The following is an 18,183-nucleotide window of genomic DNA, read 5'->3' on the forward strand; positions in this document are numbered from 1 at the left end:
CGATGCAGGGCCAGAAGGGCCCGTGAGCGAGGCGGGAAGGCGCTTACAGCCACCGCTACGGCCTGCAGCCCGGAGGGCCTGGCTGCACCCCGAGCCCTGCCCAAACCTCAGAGCCCAGCGCCCTCACCTCTCCCACCTCAGCGTTCCTCAGCCCCCACCTTTCCCATTTCGGAGTTTCCCATGCCCCCCCGCACACCCCGCCGCCCCTCACCTCTCCGCCTCACGGGCCCTCAGGGCGGCACTCCCGCCTGTCTCAGCTCTCTTCATGCCCATCAAGCCACGTTTGCCCACCTATTGGCTCCCGCAGCTTCAACCGCTCTCCTATTGGCCGTTGGGTCGCGCGCGGCCCGCCCACCCACGCCCTACTCTGAGCGCGGCCATCGGTTGCTGCGAGCGAGGCTTCGCGGCTCCGTCCGCACCGGCCGCAGCAGGAGGGGCGCGGCGCCATATTGCCGCCCACAGGCACCCACACGCGGCTATGGGACCCTCCATCGTGGGCCGTGGGCCCGGTGCCGCGGCGAGGTCTGCTGGAAAGCCAGGCGGCTTCCCGCGGTGGGTGCTGAAAGCCTGAGGAGGGATTTCTGCCCACCTCCTGCTAATGAGGGAAGCTGTGAGCCGCCTCAGCATCATGGCGCACACGGAACGCCGCGCAAATCCTCACAGCTTGTGGGGCTCAGCTTCATCCCCGCCATATCTGAGCAGTTCCACTCGTGTGATTTTCCCCCCGTTGGCCGTGAGGAAATGTATTGAAAACCCGGCTGTGTACGGCCTGCATGGCCAAAGCCAAAGCAGCCAGGGCAAACCCTACTTATAGGGTGGCGGTTTCTTTTGGAGCCAAGTTTGCAATGGAGGCATTTGACTCATCGTTTCTAACATTTAAGCCTCCCAACAGTAAAGCCCATTAATCTCGGTCTCGCTCTGGCAGTAATGTGACTCCTTGAGGCTACGGAGCCTTGCGATGGTTCCAGCAACCACCGAAGGGAGCCAGGGCTGCCGGGAGACACAGCGGGGGGCAACGCTTCACCCCAACCCAACAGCTTCACCCCCATGGCAGGAGAGCCCCTCAACTCAGCCATCATTGGCTGGACGTGGCTCTGGGCAGGCTGGTCTGGTGGTTGGCGACCCTCCACATAGCAAAGGGGTTGAAATTAGATGGCCATTGTGCTCCTTTTCAACCCAGGCCATTCTGTCATTCTACGATCAGCTCGCAAAGGCCATGCAAACCCTCCCCGCCAAGCCCCAAAGCCTTCCACTCAGTATTCCAATTCTGGAAGGTGAGGGCACTGCTCCACATCTGATCTCAGCAAGGTTTGCTTTCAGTAACAATTCCTCAACTGTTTCCTACTTGTCCACCTTTCCCTCCCACCTAGGCTGCTGCAGATGAGCGTGCGCTTTCTGCCAGGCACTTTACATCCTCCAGCAAAAAGAAGGTTCACCAGCAAAGCCCCAACAGGTCGCAGAGAGCGTGATGTACTTACACAGGCATCCTGCTGAATGCACTGCAGGATGTGCTTGGCTGGAATCAGGAAGTCTATGAGGTAGCGCAGTCCATCCCCACGGTACGTCTTCTCCACCACATCAAAAACTTGGCACAGCACGGTGGCGGCCGTAGCCTCGAACGGAGGGTAGAGAGCTGATAACGTGCTCTGAATGCAGCCGTCCAGCGACTCCGAGTCCTGCCAAGAGAGAAAGCGTGAGCGGTGCGGCAGCGCGGGACGCCCCGGCCGGCTCTGTGCCGGGAGCGCAGCCACCTCCCAGTGCAGCAGGGGAGAGGATCAAAGCAGCAAACCGCCGTCCTTCCTCCTTTCTTTTGGCACCAGTGACTTCAGGTGGAATTAAAAAAATAAATAAATAAAATTAAAATAAATAAAAAAACAAAACACCTCTCTCAAAAGGCGAGCGAAGCGCTCACAGAGCACTGCGCACAGCGGCGAGATTCCCCAGCTTTTGCTTACGCAGCAAGTCCGTCTTGCTGAGCTGGGTGGGGCTGCTATTAAACCATTACCGCAGCACGTGAGCGCGTGCGAGCGAGAGAGAGTGTCATGGGGTGGATGGAGCACTGCCTGCCGCCGGGGCACCGCTGCCGGGATCCTCTGCAGGCCGAGGGGAGACGTGGGGGAACGCTTGTGCCCATGTTCCTCAGCACGCTGCAACCCACAGCGCTGCCGGGGCTGGTTGGTCGCAGGGGAAGCCGCTCACTGGTGCAATTCTTCATCGTTCTCACGGCAGGCTCTTTTTGGGAGCCGGGAGTTTCCTGCGGTGAAAGAAGCCTCGCGCAGGATCACAGCCTGCACCAACAGGACTGCCCCTGGTGCTCCAGCACGCGCCTCAGTGCCCGTTTCCTGCTCAGGTGACGGCTCGCAACTTCCCCTGCTGCTGCTGCTCGGAGCCAGCCACGGCCTGCCCGCATCGTCAGAACCCATTCCAGCACTGGAGGCCAAATTCTGATCTGCTGCATGGGTGCAAGTCGCGAGAGCTTGCCAAAAAATAAAACAAAATAAAGCAATCTGCAGACATCTGCAGAGAGGATCGAGAGCCTTCCCTGCCTTTTTGTTTTACAGGGGACCCCTCTGGCTAACCCAAATCCAGTGGGAGTGAGCTCTGCGACAGAACCAAATGAAAGTTTACTCAGGTGTCTGGCCAGATCCTCCTCTGATATAAACCCACCTCCTTTCACTAGAGGCAGCGAAAGCATTTGAGCCTCTGGCCCAGAAGCCTCCAGCCTCCCGCAGAACAGGAACAGCTGCATGGACATGCCTGAAAACACACCTCGGTTCCACAGGAACCTGGAGAGAAAGTTAAACAAAGCTCTCGTTGCCAGCCAGGACCAGCAGGAGGAGGGATCGGGAGGAAGGAAGCGTTCGCTTCTTCCACTGAAGGAACGGGTCCTTTGCTCCAGACATCAACTTGAGGAAATGCCTCAGCAACAGAGCAAGCCTAAAGTGACTTGCAGCCATAATGCTCCTCACACAAACCCTCCATCCTTTGCAGCTGCCCAGCTCGACCATCCTTCCATTCCTCATTTTTGAAAGCATGCAGGCACAATGTATTGCTCAGCGGTACAAGCCTTCCTGTAGGAAAGCACACAGGATTGCACAGGAGAGATGGGCACATCCAGGCAGTGCCTGCACAATCCCTCCCTGCACCAGCGCGGGTGACAGCAAGCCACGATCTGCCCATGGCACTGCTTCAGCTTTTCTGATGCTGTTTCTCCTGATGTCAGCAACAAGGCTGAGTGGCAGCAAGTAAGCAGCTAACGTGTTTGCAACCAGCTGCCTCCTGCCATAGCCCTCAAGGTCAGTGTAACCAGATAAACAGAGGTTTAGGAACTATTTTTCATATTCTTAACCCAAGGACTCAAAAAGCAGGAGCAATTTTGCACACTGACAAATGCTGGATGCTAGACTCAGCGTTTAGGTCTAAACCTAAATGGGAGGGGACAGTTGCTTTAAATAAGCTTCTATGCACCCAGAATGTAAAAGCAGAATCAACCCCCAGCTCTGATTCTATTAACTAAAATGAAAAGTATTTTCCAGCTGGACCTGACATAACAAACAGAATTGTGCTTTTGAGTCCAAACACAGCCAGCTGAAGGCAAGTGCAGCTCTGGTAAGGCTGTGCCACCAGCTTCAGGGCTGCCCCGTGCCTCCAGGGGAACAAGAGGCCTTCACCTGCTGCACTTCCCCCTAGCACCAAAGAGCCCAGCTGTGGGCTCCCGTTGGTATTACAGCTGGCAGCACCTGGAAATGATTTCAACCTGATCCTCTCCAGCCCCCAGATTGAAAACCTCAGCCCGTGGCAGCTGTGGGGTTCTGTTCTGCCCTCTGCCCTCGTACCTCTTGCACAGTTCTTGCAGATATTAATCCCCCTTCCCCAGTGAATTTGGTTCACTGTTGCAAATAAAACAAAGAAGTAAAAATATTTGCACATGAGCGGGTGCATTGCTCTCAGGTTCTCACACCATTCCTGCTGCCTGAGTAAAGGCTTCGCAAGATAATTATTAACACTGGCACCGAATCAAAAAGCCTTTATATGGTTAAAATAAACCAAGCCGTATATTATTCTACCTTTAGTAAAATACAGGATAACCATAGCCTGTAGCCATTGTGAAGTTCAGTGCTAACAGACGCTTCCCCTTTCTTTGGTTCACTGTACCATAAAGCCGTGATACCTGTTCAGGCTTGAAGGACAGAGAGCTGCTTTCAAGCCCCACCTTTGGATCATTTCATTAGGTTCTCTGCTAACTCCATTGGAAAAGCCCCAAACGTGGTTGCAAACTCACCCATCCCATGGGGATCCACCTGATGACAGAGCCTCTTCAGAACACAGAGAACGCAGCGTGGCAGAGCGTGGAGCAGGCTGGACTCTGAGCACAGACTTGGGAAACCAATTCACAGTCCTGGAGATGGGATGGGGCTGCTTATTTGTCCTGTTCACTTCTCCGGAGGGAGAAGGAATTGCCTTGGCAAGGGCACTGGCCCTGAAGGAGCCGTGGTTTGGAAGCACAGGGAACTCAAACAGAACGCCAAGAGAAAGGCACAGCACCCTGCACTCCAGATGCCAATCAGAAGCCCGCAGCCCATCCTATCCACAAGCCACATTCCTGTGCCATGCAGGGTACGCAAGCCCCACCAGGAGGCTGAAGGAGCAAGGATAAGGGATCAGTGTCCCAGGAGAAGGAGAGCGAACCAAACCCAGTAAGGATCCAAGGAAAGGATGCTCGCACACACCTGCTTGCACAGCAGCCCCAGAGAGCTGGCAAAGCCCCACACAGGGCCCTCCTGGAGAAAGCAGCCCCCTCTGCTCACTGCAGAGCTCAGGCCGGCCGGTCTCCAGCAGCATTGCCACATCCTGCTAATGGGAAAGGCCTGAACACAAGCTTCTTTCCAGCTGCTCGGCACAGACGCAAACAGGATTGCTTTCCAACCGAGCCAGAGAGCATCTCCCTGAGCAAAATAAAAAACCAAGTCTTGGGACTCAAATGTTTCTTTGTAAATAGCACAGGAGGCCCATGAACTCCTGCACGCTGCTGCCACACCTCCCAAAAGAGAACCAGGCTTTAAAAATAACTGCTCCATAAATCAAGGCTCTAAATAAAGCCCAGGTTAAGGTCACGTCCGGCCACGGCAGCTTTCACCACACCGCAGCTGGGAGCTGGTTGATGTTACAGCCCTGCTCCAGGGACCCATCTACCTCTCCTCGTGCAAGCAGCTGCTGCAGCATGTGAGGAGCCTGCCAGGAGGCATCTGGAGCAAGCAGGAGCTCCTCAGCCCTTTCTGGATGCCTTAGTAGTCAGGAAGAGGGCTGTAGCTACTGGGAGCTCCTGCCATCCTGCAATTCAAGTTGGACATCAGGAAAGATCTCCTCTCTGGAAGAGCAGTGAGGCAGTGGCACAGCTGCCCAGGGAGGTGGGGGAGTCACCGTCCCTGGAGGTGTCCCAGAGCCATGGGAATATGGCACTGAGGGACGTGGGCAGTGGGCACGGTGGGGTGGGGTTGGGTTTGGGGATCTGAGAGCTCTTTTCCAATCTTAATGACTCTATGATTTCCTTCTGACTCAAGTTCTTTCTCTTTGGGACCTGCTGCTCACCAGTCAGGGCTGAGTGCAGAAGATCTCCCTTCGGGTTTGGAAGTCAGCCCGCCAGGGATAAGAGAGATGAATGCCAAGGGTACACATCAGGAAGGTGCCTAGGATGGAAGCTCAGGTGGCGCAGGACAGTGCGGCATCCCTTCCCTGCACAGACCTGCACTGCTCTAGCCACCCGGAGCCACCATTCCCTACAATTCACTTGACCACCTTGGATGGAAGCCAGCATTGTGCTCAAGAACACTCGCCTACAAAAAGTCCTGAACAAAGACAACACGAAGAAGAAGCACAAATCTTCCCCGCTGACAGCCCAGATGCTGTCTGAAGGCTCCTAAAAGTTCTCGGCAAGCCCAGGACTTATGGCAGACAACACTCCTTTCTGACAGGCCGGACCGGCCCATGCCACATGCTGAGGCTTACATCTGGCAGCAGAGGATCTGCAGCTTTGGCAGGGTGAGCACTCAGCCTCCAAACGTCGCCTGCGTGTGGCCCCCGGCCAGGTTTGGGGACTGGGGGAAGGGAGCCCCAGGCAGGCTGTGCAGGGCCGGGTCACTCTGCCAATACAGGCTGCCGTGCTGCGCCGCTTGGCTGGGGCTGCTGGGCTCTCAGTTGACGTGAGAAACCTCATTTCCAGTAAAAACAGATCTCTGGGCTTTCCACGAACCCTTTCCACTTTCTGACAGCAAGCTTAAAGCCAGGCTGCTTTTCCTTCGGGGGGAAAAAGAAAAGAAAAGAGATATTTCTGTGTTCAAAAAGGTCTCCAGCTAAAAGCAAGGCTTGTTTTTCTGACAAAATCTGAGATTTCCCACTCCCTTTCTGCAGGGAGGAGAACCCTCCCATCCCCATTTCCTGAGCAGCTCTAATCGCAGCGGCAATGAGTTCAAGAGAGGAAAATCTTCCCAGCACAAGTGCCAGCTCCCCCGGCTGGGAGGCTCGGGGGGAGGCTGGGAGCAGAGCGCTGGCTGCAGCACCCCGCCTGCTTTGGGGTGGTTGGGCCTAAAGAGCACTGCTTACTGAGTGATGAGGCTGGAATTCACACCGCTGTCCTGCGAGATACCCGCCAATGGCTCTACCTGCTCTGCGGCTGAGCTCTGAGGCTTTGTCAGGGAGCAGCAGCCCAGCAGCGAGCCGTGCTCCAGCACAAGGCTCTCACAAGCCGGCTTCGTGCACAGGCTGCGCCTCCACCGGCCCCTCCGGCCTCGCAGGGAGTGGTGCTCTGGGAATCATTTCCAGATGCCTCCCTGCTCCCCAGCCCTTCCCTGGGCCGGCGCGGCCGCCAAAGCAGCTCCTACTGGGCAGCCGCGCAGGATTAGCATTCCAGGCGCTGCAGGAAAACAAGCGCTTGGAAGCGATTAACTCATGATCTCTTGTTTAATTAAACAAAGGGGGAAAAAATGATGTATTTGCTTTTCGGCTCGGAGGTTCCGCTTCTGCGCATGCGGGAGGCTGGGAGCGAAAGGCAGGGCAGCCCCACAGCCTGCGTTGGTTTGCACTCAGTGGGGACGTCCTGAGCAGCTTTGGGAGCAGCGCGAGCCTCGCAGACACAGCACTCAGCACATCTTCCTCGGAGAACTCCCCCTTCTCCAGCCTTTCCTTTAGGTTTCCCCAGTACTACACAACACTGCCCGCAGCTCCCATCTGTCCACGCAACACCCAGCGCATCAGAAGAGCTGCTGACAACTGCACAGCAGGTGAGGGCGGCCAAACGCAGACCCACAGCCCGAGCGAGACCTCTGCTAGCCTACTGGAGATAAGCTCCTCCTCACAGGCTGCCCCCTATTAGCTACAGCTCAGGGGGTCACACAGGTGTTTAAAGAGCATCTGAGAAAGCAGAGCCGAGCCCTGTGCTGCAGCAGACGTGCCCCAGCTGACACAGGGGCCTGCATGCGGGTGAGAAGAGCTGTGCGAGCACCAGCACCATACAGCTGGGAACCAGCTTACCTTGCTTTAGTTCAATCAAGGGATTAGGTCCTTAATCTGAAATAACTGTCTAAGCACCGATTTATTTATTTATTTTTAATATCATTGGCATAGCTCTAACCGTGCAATTAATTACCAGAGCTGTAATCAGCGCGACACAAAGCCCTTTGGTACCACCCTTCCCAGCAATGGACTGATGCTGGCTGCGCCTGCATTTGCCTGTCACCTCCTTGAGGCCCCAGGACAGAGCTGCACAAGCTCCCCAGGCTCGTTGAGCAGCCAGCACCACATGCTTGTGCTCCAGCCAGGGCTCACAGCATTCAGAGTGCCACCCGAGCCAGGAGCTTCCACTTCTGCACAGCCCAAACACTGGCACCTTACAAGGTAAGAAAGTGCCCGTTCTTTCCAGTCTCTTCCAGTAAATGACTTTAAGAAAAATAAATCACCCTGTTCACTACCACGTCAGCTGCCTTCATCATCCTTCAGCCAGGAGCATCAGACCCTAACCCACATATCGTGCTCAGACACCCATCTGCGAGCACCTCCCAGCAGATGGGCAGCCTCCTGCGCTCCAGGAGAGAATGATAATCCTACAGAGGACAGCTGACAAGCACCAGGAATGATCTTCGCAGCGTCACCATTTAGGTTATTGCTTCAGCACCAGGTGTAAGGCTGCAGCCAGATCCCTTTATCAAGGTGCCCGAGCTGCTGGGACAGGATCCCAAGGGCAGATTTTTCAACCTGCATAAGTGAGGGTTGGATGTCTGAGTGCCTCTAAGAAAAGAACACGAGTTAAATGAGTTCCCAGACTTAATGCAGGAGCCAGATAACACTCCGTGGTCTCAGCATCCCGGAACAGATGAGCCACGGCTCCTTTTGGTCTCAAACACCCCATCTCACCACATTCTTGTGAAATACAAGTCCTCCTACATCAAGGAGGGAGGGGGAAAAAGCATTCTGAAGCCAGAGCAGCAATTCCAGCAGGGTTGGCTGTTCATAGGAGAAAACTGAGTGTGCAGGGGCTCTTCCTTGGAGGAGCAAATCCCTGCACGCCCTTGACATGAGAAGCAGTGGCAGATCAGGTGCCGGCGTGCACCTTACCTCCAAGGACGGACAGAAGGTCAGGGCAGGCAGCCCAGGGACACCACAGACCCTGCCTGGATAAACATACCTGCTCCAGCGAGCTACATTTGCTCCAAGGCTCTCAGAGCTGGCTGGGAAATAGAGGCAATGCATGTTGTACACTGAAGCTCTCCCGCCCCTGAGCAGCCAAGCCTGGGGCTTAGAGCTGGACGGAAACACTTCCCCTGTATTCAGATAAAGCCCTGAACGAGTGCCTCCTGGAGAGCTAAGTACATCAGTCATAAATGCAGCGCATTGCTTTTACTAAATGCCCGAGTCAGATAGGGGTAAACACAGGGCTTTTAAAGCTACTCCCTTTATGGCTCTTTTTTAAATAGAAAAGTCTCACGTGTCCCATTATTTCCATACATATCAAAGAAGGGTGGAGATTTAACTAGCGATTTCTAAAAGACATCTTTGTGCACAGAAGGGATGTGTGCCAAAACGTGGGTGGTTATAAGCCCAAACACAAAGGGGAATACATCCACAGGCATTTTTCCCCTTGATCCATTAACGGGTCTGCATACCAGCCTGCCGAGCGGATGAGAAGGACCTTGTTCAAAAGGTAAATGTATTCTGAAAGATGACAACGGGCAGCACAGAACCCACATCCTTTCACCATATCTGAGGCTCAGGCTTCTCCAGCTTCTCCTTCCCATGCCAGGCAAGCCACCGCCTGGCCACAGCATCGCGTCCTACCAAGGCTGACCACAAGGCCCAATGGAGGTCGCTTTCCATCACATCCCCCCACACCCTAGAGGAGCCCGTCTGTCCTCAGCCGGTCCCATTCCTCTCCACCTGAGCCCTTTGGTTCCACCCAACCAATGGCTGTGGCCTGAGCCAGGGCTTCACCCTGGGCTTCACCCTGGGCATCCCAGACCGACAGCAAGACATTCAATCTAAGCAGAAAGGAGGATTTTCAGGATTTTTCCGTGCTACTTTGACTTGATATTTCAGCTTGGCATCCAGCGGTGCAAGAAAACAGGATGTGCATGAAACCCAGCAGGAGCGCTTAGCCCAGGAAATGCCCAATCTTTTGTTCTTTTTGTGTTTTACTGAAAGACCAAACCAGCCCACAGGGATATGGGCAATTCATTCGTGACACAGAGCTGCTAGGCAGGTGTCACGCATGGTGCAGACGCACAGCCCCGAGCATCCCACCATACAAGCAGGGCATCCCCTTTTATGTCACCACGTCTTCTGAGCACCAGGAGGAGGTCTGTTTTAGCAATGGCCTGTCCTTATAGAACCACGGCCGGCGTAGCAGCCACAGAGGCAGTGCTATTCACTCTGAGTGTGCCTCTCCCATGGCATATTTGGAAAGCCAGCACCTCCAGAGCCTGCGACCACAAGGCAGCCCTGCCCTCCTGACAGCTTACAGACTGCCAGCGACAGCTCAAAGAGCAGCCAGGAGAGCTTTCCCTCCTCAATGCCCACGTGGAGCCAGATTAACCTCCTCCCTGCAGCTGGACCCTGTTCCCTACAGGACTGTGGCCACAGAGGCCGTTGGCTGCAGGCTGCCAATTCTCAGAAAAGAAGTGCTGACACTCAGGGTTGTTCCCCTGTGGAAACCTGCAGCATCTCACCAGAAACACATGATGCCTTGCATCCCCCTGTTAGGAGAGCAGGTTCTGTGATTGCTGGGTGCAGCAATCTGTGTGGGTGCAGCTGGTCTGGCACCTGCAGACTCATTATTTTCATTGCTGCAAGGAATCTTTTGGCACTGCAGCAAGGGGGAGCACGGTCACCTTCCCAGCACAGATAGTCACCCAGAGCTTTCAGACCACTTCCAGTGCTCAGGATTATGCCTCTGGGCTCTGTCTGCGTTCCAAAAAATCTCGCTCATTGCTTTGGCACAGAAATAAAGAAAGAAAATCCCAAACACTTAAAGTTCTTTGCGATTCCCAGACTCGTTTCCTTCCCACTCCAGAAGACGTAAGGGCAGGATGACACAAAGACCATCCTTTCTGCTGAAATCCTCCTCTCTTGTCAGCACAGAGGTGCCACCTGAACTCATCTGCAGGAAGACACCAGCATTTGAATAAGTTGGGCTATACCCAGCAACCACTGGAAAGCAGCAATCGTCCTATCAAGGGCAGAAGAGCAGCCTCGTAAAGCATCCTGAGCAGCTTCCCAGGGATGAAGCCATCCTCAGCCTGGAGGGCAGGGCTTTGCCTTTAGCCAACCTCCTCAGGAGTGGAGTTTTGCACTTGCTTGGGTGGCAGCCGCTCCTCAGAAGAAGCAAAGCTGGGGCACTGTGGCTCAGCCACGGGCCCTGACCACCTCCTGTGCCCCAGCCAGCAGGCAGGGTGAAGCCCAGTCCCTCTCCCATGGCAGAGTGATCGTTACTGGAGAGCGTGAGCAGATCTCCAGCTGTGAAAGCCACGATGTCATGAGGTTTCACAGCTGTAAAAGCCAGTTCTGGGGGAAGCGGGCACCTCTGCCTACAGGTATCTTGCCCGTTTGATGCTTTAGGCACCCATCAGCTACATACCATGCGTGGAGAGTGCATTTTGTATCACACTGATACAAAGAGTCACCTGCCTCACAGAGCTGGGCAGCCCCCAGCAGGAGCTGAGCCTCCAAGAGTCCCACAGGCCAACCCACATCCATTAAGATCCAAATCTTTCGCCTACAGGGTTTGGTTGGTTCACCAGTACACCAGAAGCTGAAGTCCAATGGAACAGCTTGTGGCTGCAGGCAAGGCCAGGAGAGCCGTGGTGTCTTTGGCAGAGGAGATGCAGGAAGCCAAGATGCAGGCCAAGGGAAGAGATGCAGGCCTGTCAGCTCAGCTGGCTGCAGAAACCAGGAGTCGGGCAACTCATCTTTTGATGCAAGCCCAGAAGCTGGACTGCAGTAGCCAAGCAGCAACTCAAGCAAACAAAGCACCAGGAGGCAGTCTGGTCCCTGATCTCTGACCCTTATAGGTGTCTGGCATGGCCAGGCACAAGGCTGTCCCACAGCCACTCCCAGTATAGATGGGGTGCTCTGCTGCCCGGCTGGTTTCTCAGCACATTCTCTAAGTGTGCAGTGCCAGCTCTGGGCAGGGGAAAAGGAGCCCTGCCCTTCCCCAGGCTCTGCAGAGGGGCAGTGCCCACAGCAGGACACTCCAGCCCCACATCCAAGCTGTGTGTGCCTGCTCTGCTCCATCCCAGCCCGTTGCTGCAGGGCCCTGAGCAGCACCCCACGGAGGATCGGTGCCAACAAGAGCTCCCAGTCCCCGCAGCCACCCCAGGGCTGGCACCCAAATAACGGGAAGCACGGGAGCACCGCTTCCCACCTCCGGCATCACCCCATCACAGCTCCATCCCGCACAGCCCTGCTCCAAAGCCCTCCGCAGCGACTTCCTTACCATGTTCCCGGCCTCCTTTTTCCCCTCCCTCACTTCCAAAAGTGGCTTTTTTTCTCTTTTTCCTCCATGTGTGCGACGGGGCGTCTCCTCTCTCCCCTCCGACGTGAACCACTGAAGCACTTTGAGTCCCGGACTGTAATCCAAGCCCTCGCCGCCCCCAGCACAGCTCCAACTAATCTAACTCATGACACTACGGAGCAGGGGACCTCCAAGGTTTCTCTGACAGCCAACCCCGGTGCTCGGCGGTGGAGGGACATGGCGTGGGGTGCTGCCTCCCCCTGCCCCGCTGACCGATCCCTACGGCATCGCTGCTCCCCGCGCGTCCTTTGCCCGCTCGGCAGGGATGCTCCGTGCCACAGAGCTGCTATCGCCTGGGAAGATCCGAAGAGCTGCTGGAGGAAAGCAGGTCCACCGCAGACATCCCACGGAGGTGGCCAGCTTCTCAGGGAGCTTTCCAGCAAAAGTTTTCTCCCCCGCACTCCTCTTGGCTTTGTAAGTTCAGGGAGGATTCTCCGCTCCGCAAGATGCCGAGGAAGCGCTGAGGGTTGGGCAAAACCACCGATAAATAAGCAGAGAGCACTGAGAAAAAGCTGTTCTCTCGAACTTCTGGGAAGGGAAACGAGAGAGGCAGTGACCGCTTCAGGCAGCGGCAACAAACTGCATTGGGATCAGGCGAGAAGCAGAGACCTCGCCCCCTCCCAAAGGAGGAAGTAATTTAACATGGCAAGTTTCTCCACCCCTCCATTAATTGTTTAAGATGGCCGGGGGCCAAAATACTGCCCCTGAGATCTGGGAAGGTCACAGAGCAGGCAGGCAACAGCCTCCAGAAGCAATAACGGGAAAGGGCAGAGCCGGCGAGGGGGAGGCAGGTGCCGGCGCCACAGGACCCCCAGGAGAAGCTCTGGGGACGGGGCGTGGGGCCGGGCCGCAGGATTTGGGGTGGCGTGGACCTTGCTAGGGACGGACCTCCAAGTCTGGAGGCCAGAGTGCTGGCACCCTGCTGCTGGTGATGGTGAGACAGAGCGGTGCATGCCAAGGGGAAGGGAGATTCAGACCTACTGCAAGAGGGACCACGGTCCTCTCAGGGACAGGCTCAGCAAGCTGGGCAGCAGCCGTTGCTGCTAAAGCCTCTGCTGCTCCAGCCAAGGGCGCAGGGATGGATGACTGTCCCTGCAGGAGTTCAGCTTGCTTTCCTTAAGCAGAAAGAGAGGCCCTCCTAGATGGGATGCAACAGCAGAGCAGAGCAGCTGCATCACTGTTCAGCACTTATCTTCTGAAGTCCTTGCTGGCACAGCCTTTCCCACGGCCATCTGTGCCTACTCACCTCCTCCTTGCAGCAGTTTCCCACTGCATGGACCTCCTGCCACACCATGCGAGGTCAGGCTGGGTGAAGGACAGCATCCCCAACATGCAGAGAGGATCACAACCAACCACCGGGTTGTTACCATCCCCAGCATCCTAAGAGGAATCTATAATCCTGCCTCTGTCTGCAGAGAGCCTTTCCCTCCTTGTCAAATTCACAGCAGAAGGATGAGGAAACTTCCCTAGCAGAGCCTCTGAGCACAGACTTCAGTGTCTGCACAAGGCTACATTTGCAAGCCAGCTTTGCCCTTCGTTTATTCCCCAAAGAACATCTCTCAGCTCACGACCACAGCTCCAGCAGGTGCTGGAAGCATCCCCATGGGCCATCCCCACACTGAGAAAGGCAGCAGAGAGTGATGTCTGTGCAGGACACGTGGCATCCAGCTGGCTGTGACAAGTGCTAGCAGAGATGCTGAGCTGTTCTACTAACAGCTCCAGGAGAGCAGCTATCAGCTCTTCTCAACCCTGGGAGCACAAAGTTGGCTTTTCCTGCAGCCCCAGTCAGCAGCAGGATTAAGGATTATCAAACACCTAACTGCAGCTCTTTGAGAGTCAGGCAGAGAAGGGGGGCAGCGCTGAGGGCTGTGTAGGAGTCTGCAGCATCCCCATAAGCACAGACAAGGAGGGCACAATGTAAATGCACACACACACACCCCAAATCCAGTTTCCATCACATTTTCCACCTCTACGACCAGGTACAGAGCCAGGTGCTATCCAGACCATCAGCCAGCACTTGCCACCCCAGTGCTACTCATGCTATGCAGTCATTAGCACGTGATTTTTGAAGTGCAGCAGATGCCTTAGCCACAGATACGACAACAGAGAGCTCTCTGCAAGTTCCCAGGCCAACACCACATGAAATTCAATGGTTGTATGTGCAAAAGCAGCCAGGGAAGGGGCTGCCTAACAGGAGAGCAGCTCAGTGTCTTCCCCCATCCCAGGCTCTGCCCATTGCAGCCAACGGCAGTGATGTGATTTCCTGCGCCCTGCTGCAGGGAACATCATGGTGCTGTTTACTCTTGGCTGGATCCTAATATAGATAATTTTTTTTTTTTTAACTGCAAAGCGGCCTCTCCCTCGTCTGCTGCATCAGAGATCTGTTTCTTCCACCAGCACATGGCAGCCAGCTGCAGCCAGCACTGCAGTGGGTGTTGAACAGCCCCTCGAGTGTGGTGCACAACAATGCCACGCTTGTTCCCCAGCACAGGCTCATACTGTCTCCTTGCAGAGCAGCTCCTCACTCTTTCACGAGCCCCGTGGTTTTCTCGGGTTGAATACTAATTGCTGATGCCAGTGCAGAAGTCTGCTGTCAGCCAGGAAGGGGTGAGGAAGTGGCCAGGAGCCCCTGGCACCAAACAGCCTGCCCAAAGCGTTGGCAGGGCCAAGCACGCAGATCCAGGTCCTTTGCACAGAGCCACAGGCGGTTTTACATGGAGGGAACCGCTCTGGCATGCGGTGGTGGGGTCCTGCTGGACGCTTCCCCTTTTCTGGAGCTGGGTTCTGGAGCTGCACTGCTATCAAAGTGCCTCCTGAGGCCCCAGGCAGACAGGAAGAGAGCACAGGCAGTCGCTCTGCTTTGAGCCCCTGCTATTAGAGGTCTACTTCTCAGCTGTGCAAAGCAGGGAGAGCTCAGTACTGTTACCAACGGGACTCAGCTGTTCTGGAGGAGACACAAATGTTTTGGATGACAGATAAGGACATCTTCTGACCTAGGGGAAGTTGTGCAATGAAAGCTAGACAGCCTCCCTCCAGCAGCCAGCAGCTCGCAGCAAAACACCCCATGCACTCCACATTGACTCAGCATGAACAGCAGGAGCAAAACTCAGTTATGTTCAGCACCAGGAGTTTCCCATGTCTATGGGCACCTCTGGGGACAAGGAGAACCTAGGAGCAGGTGGTGCCAAACCAGATGACTCCAAATCCACTTCCATGCATCTGCTGCACCGAGGCTCTCCGCCACCTCCCACGTCCACACACATGGCTGTGCAGATGTCCCACGGATTAAGCTGTGCTCTCAAGATACAGCTTCACCATGTTATGATCCCAGCAAGCCACCTACTGTGAACCCCATCAGCATGCAGGGACATGGGAAGCCACCAAGAAGCAGCGTCAGATCCTGCAGGTGCCTTAAGTCCAGCGATGGATGCTTACTTGAAATAGGTTTAGTCAAAGGAAACAAGTGCTGCAAGCAGCCCTCAGCACCAACAACACTGCAGGACTGAGCTAGTCCTCTCCCCATTAGGAACACAAGAGAGAGTGAAATGCGGCTTAATAATATTTAAACCTTTATTTCAGATCACAAGAAGGCCTTGGTTTCACAAGAGTACCTCTTGGTTTAACTAATTAATTTGATAATCCTCTATTTGGAATCCTCAAGAGACATTCAGCCTTGAAAGCAAGTAATTACCTCTAAGTGGCAACCTCTTTGTGAGTCCCAGCCTGATCAGGAAAAAAGTGTCTTAAGCCAGAAATATAATCACTGTGTGATTTCCCAGAAGGAGTGGATAAGAGGCAACATAACAACAGCTGGTCACACTCGCAACCTCAACACACAAGAGCCACTCAATTACCAGGTCTCCAGTTTGCACTTCAAGAAGCCATTCAGTGCCACACACAAACCTGGCACGCAGGCAACCACCAGGAAGCTTTACAGGAGATGATTTATATTTCTTGGCTGCTTCAGACCCCACCGCCATCTCTGGTTAGGTAAGGGCAGACAGGCTTTCTCTGAAGAGCAGCCTGAAAGCGACCCACCTCTCTCCAGATCTCACAAGTTTAGTAGCATGGAACAGTCATCTGTTTACCTACCCATGCTAACCAGCCCTGCTGGCAGCGGTGCTGTGTGATATTCAATCCCAGCAGTGCATGTTTACTCTACTCTCAGATTGCTCAGCTCAAACCTAGACATGCCCATGGGCACCTCACCCTTCCCAGCCCAGCAGGGCTGTGTCCCCCACACATGGAGCACAGGGGCTCTCAGCTTCTATCAAACAGGGTCCTTGGTCACTGTTGCCAGGGCCCACTCCTCTTTCCAGGTTTGTGTGACAGAGCACAGCCTGGAAGGATGGATGCCCTCCACCCCATGCTTCTGAACCACCGGCTCGTATATCACTGCCCTGCGTCCAGCTCACATGAGCACCTTCAACACGAGAAGCAGACTGAGCCCTCACCAAGGCACCCAGGAGGTGCCGAGCAACAAGAAAAATAGGCAAGCACTGAGACACACTTCTGGGCATCCCAAAAGTGATTCAAAATGCAGTTATACCCAGCTAGGAGGGAAGGATTCCAGCTGTAACACCTGAGAAGGAGGGATCCACCAACAACTGCTGAATTGTGCCCACCACAGCTTGGGCGCTCAGTGGGGTCAGCACCAGGGGCTACCCAGTACCCCAAAGCACAAGACCACAATACTTCCATCAACCTGCTCCAGGAACTCTGACCCCACGGATTACCATCCCTAAAGGACGAGCATCCTGCCCCAGCCCCCCTTACAAACCCCTCACTTACATCCAGCACTTGTAGAGCAGCCTGCACCCAGCAGATCCCAGCAGATCCTGCAAACCATTCTCCCATGGCAGAGCCTCTCTGAAGAGAAGGAAAGCTCTCACCTCCCTGCAGTCTGCTCCTCCAGAGCAGAGGGAGAAGCAGCTGGGTTAGATCTGCACTCTCTGAGGCAAAACAATCGCCCCAAGGTGCAGCTCCAGCTGTGGGCATGTAATCAGTGCTTTACAGAGCTGCATGGGCGTTCCCTGAGACCAGCTCTAACTCTGCCTGTGTTCAGCTGGGCTCAGCACTGGCTGCTTAACACATGCCCGTCCAACCACTGGTCCTCCAGGTGCTTCCTACAGCACTCTTATTCCTGCTGTTATTCCTAGCAGAGGAACAACAACCTGCCCAGAGCTGACCTCCCCAGTGCAGGTGTGGGCTTTGCCTTCCTCCAGCCTTACCAGCTTATGCTGAAGTCAGAGATCTAGTTCCTCCGTCTCAGCCTCAACTGAGGAGCTCCACAAGGCTCCAGGCTGAGGTTGAAACAACTTAGCAGCAGGCGTGCAGCAGTTGTTGGGGGTTCAGGGTCTTCTCCCCAAGGGAGTCTGTGCTGACTACATCTCCAGAGCCCAGAAGGAGATGGGAAGGCTCCCTGGGCACCTGCCTGCTCCAGGTTGTATATAGCTGGCATTTAGAGGAGCGAACCCTGGGGAATGCCTGCAGCAGGACACACAGCAGGGAGCCACAGGAGAGGGACATGGGGCACGGTGGGCTCCTGGAAGAGGTCATGGGTGCTACACCAGAAGATCTCTACTCTCCACGTAAAGCACTTCCCTGGCACCAGAGCTAAAGAGCACTACTAAGTTAGTAAATAAAGCTTGAGATAGGTGAAGGAAGGGGACTCGTGCCCCTGCCCTCCTTATCGTTGGTCTCTCCCCCTTTCCTTCCTTATCGTTGGTCTCTCCCCCTTTCCTCTCGTCTCTTCTCCATCAAACCTGCTCTGCTTATGGATCTCTGCTCCCACATCATTTTAGATTGGAGCTGAGGAAGACGTCCTTTATGCTCAGGGCAGTGAGGTAGTGGCACAGGCTGCACAGAGAGCTGGTGCTGCCCCATCCCTGCAGACAGGGAATGGGGCTCTGAGCACTGATGGAGCTGTGAGTGTCCCTGCTCAGTGCAGGCAGTGCGAGCAGAGGGTGTTTAAGGTCCCTTCCAGTGCCAAGGATTCTGTGATGATGATTCTCTGATGGGAGCACAGTACGGCCAGCGAGGGAAGGGACCAGGAGGCTCAGATGTGGCAGAGATCGATCACGTTATACACAGGAAAGCCGGGTTACGGGTGGCTGTGAGACTGA

General features: G+C 55.0%; 1 protein-coding gene across 6 annotated transcripts in view; it reads right to left on the reverse strand.

Moving 5' to 3' along the window:
• Positions 1-17,072, reverse strand: part of PLEKHG4 (pleckstrin homology and RhoGEF domain containing G4) — a 79,449-nt gene extending 62,377 nt beyond the window's left edge. For 4 of the 6 annotated variants that reach the window (XM_052685380.1, XM_052685379.1, XM_052685378.1 and 1 more), the window contains exons 1-2: positions 16,850-17,072; positions 1,479-1,676 (exon numbers count right to left, since the gene is read on the reverse strand). In XM_052685380.1, the coding sequence (XP_052541340.1) occupies positions 1,479-1,676; positions 16,850-17,056 (405 nt within the window). In that variant the 5' untranslated portion in view covers positions 17,057-17,072. Of the gene's footprint in view, positions 1-1,478; positions 1,677-11,980; positions 12,668-16,849 lie in introns of those variants that run through there. The other 2 variants (XM_052685377.1, XM_052685381.1) reach the window with 2 other exon arrangements.
• Positions 17,073-18,183: the final 1,111 nt, after the last annotated feature.

This window comes from Tympanuchus pallidicinctus, unplaced genomic scaffold (genome assembly GCF_026119805.1).
Source record: "Tympanuchus pallidicinctus isolate F22 unplaced genomic scaffold, pur_lepc_1.0 scaffold22, whole genome shotgun sequence".
Classification (NCBI taxonomy): Eukaryota; Metazoa; Chordata; class Aves; order Galliformes; family Phasianidae; genus Tympanuchus; species Tympanuchus pallidicinctus.